Source organism: Pongo pygmaeus, chromosome 22 (genome assembly GCF_028885625.2).
Source record: "Pongo pygmaeus isolate AG05252 chromosome 22, NHGRI_mPonPyg2-v2.0_pri, whole genome shotgun sequence".
Classification (NCBI taxonomy): Eukaryota; Metazoa; Chordata; class Mammalia; order Primates; family Hominidae; genus Pongo; species Pongo pygmaeus.
This window is the reverse complement of record NC_072395.2, coordinates 23,382,404-23,384,256: the sequence shown is the minus strand read 5'-3', so window position 1 is coordinate 23,384,256 and position 1,853 is coordinate 23,382,404. Positions and strand designations below refer to the sequence as shown.

Sequence of the window (1,853 nt, the reverse complement as noted above, 5' to 3'; positions counted from 1 at the left end):
TGTCCTAGAGTTAATTTAGGCAGCAGCTGGATCCAGTCCTGAGAAACACAGGCTAGACAGTGAGACTGGCTCTTACCAGATGTGAGCTCGTAGACACGTCACATGGCCCCTCCATGCTTGGGAGTTTATGTTCACATTTGTAAATGAAGGAAAATTTGACTCTCACAGAGCATAATTCATGTGCATCTAAAAGTAGACATGCTAATGATAATTAATTATTTATGACATATAATTGCTCACATCCACTCTGGGACACAGCCCACTCTGAGGCATCCCTTCCAGAACTCGCTATATAGTAGGAGACATGCAAATAGGCCCCTTCCATTGCTGATGAAAACCAGCCCAGCCCTGACCCTGCAGCTCTGGGAGAGGAGCCCCAGCCCTGAGATTCCCAGGTGTTTCCATTCAGAGATCAGCACTGAACACAGAGGACTCACCATGGAGTTTGGGCTGAGGTGGGTTTTCCTTGTTGCTATTTTAAAAGGTGATTCATGGAGAAATAGAGAGATTGAGTGTGAGGGGACATGAGTGAGAGAAACAGTGGATTTGTGTGGCAGTTTCTGACCAGGGTGTCTCTGTGTTTGCAGGTGTCCAGTGTGAGGTGCAGCTGGTGGAGTCTGGGGGAGGCTTGGTCCAGCCTGGGGGGTCTCTGAGACTCTCATGTGCAGCCTCTGGATTCACCTTCAGTGATCACTACATGAGCTGGGTCCGTCAGGCTCAAGGGAAAGGGCTAGAGTGGCAAGGTTTAATAAGAAACAAAGCTAACAGTTACACGACAGAATATGCTGCGTCTGTGAAAGGCAGATTTACCATCTCAAGAGACGATTCAAAGAACACGCTGTATCTGCAAATGAGCAGCCTGAAGACCGAGGACTCCGCCATGTATTACCGTGCTAGAGACACAGTGAGGGGAGGTCAGTGTGAGCCCAGACACAAACCTCCCTGCAGGGGCGCGCGGGGCCACCAGGGGGCGCTCGGGACCCACTGAGAAAGGGACAGGTCCCAGGAGCAGGAGCAGGAGCAGGGGGCGGTTTCCTTTCTCAGATGCAGGAGGCGGGTTTGTTTTTCCAGGACTCTGGAGTTTTATGAGGTAGCGATATCTTATTATTTTTATTTACGATGTATTTTTATTGATATTTGTGTTATTGTAATTTTAAAATTTATATGTAGGGATATTTTTTAAAGATACATAACTTCAAGAAATAATTCTTCCTAATTATTTACTCTTATTCTTCTAGAGTTTTATTAACGTCTGTTGATATCAGCTACTACACAGCTATAGAGACATTAATTTACATCCTAGACATACGATTAAATACACAAACCAATGCATACATGTGTAGTCTCTTATATTTAACGTTATAACAGAACAATTCTAAAATATGTCCTAAAGAATCAAACTTAATGAAAAACAAATATAAATTATTAATCTATAATTGATTTCAATGATTCTCTATGATTCACATAAATCGATGTCTATTTGTAAGCTTAAACATAGTGTATTGGTCATTTTAAAATAGCCAAGAAATAATTTCAAATATTCTTGTCAAAAAAGTGATAGGGATTTGTGGATTTGAGGCAATATATATGTCGATTAGCTTGATTCAATTATTCCATATTGTATTTATAAATCATAACATAGCTTTGCAGGCCATAAATATATACAACCAAAATTTCTCAATTTTCAATGAAAATTTAATTATATTTGTTAATCTACCCTAGGTCATGAATTTTTGCCCCCTGTCCAGATCTGATTGAATTGTCCTGAGGAACTCATCCATTCTCATGTCTCCCGAAGGCTTCAGGAAGTAGCTCCTAGATGGGTAGAATCAGGCAAACCGTGTGTGTCCACA

General features: G+C 41.6%; 1 gene segment (V, D, J or C); it reads left to right on the top strand.

Moving 5' to 3' along the window:
• The first annotated feature begins 438 nt into the window (after positions 1-438).
• LOC129027705 (immunoglobulin heavy variable 3-72-like) lies at positions 439-988 on the top strand. The segment is given in 2 exon segments: positions 439-484; positions 588-988. Coding segments are annotated over 2 exon segments (447 nt in total).
• The last annotated feature ends 865 nt before the right edge of the window (positions 989-1,853 follow it).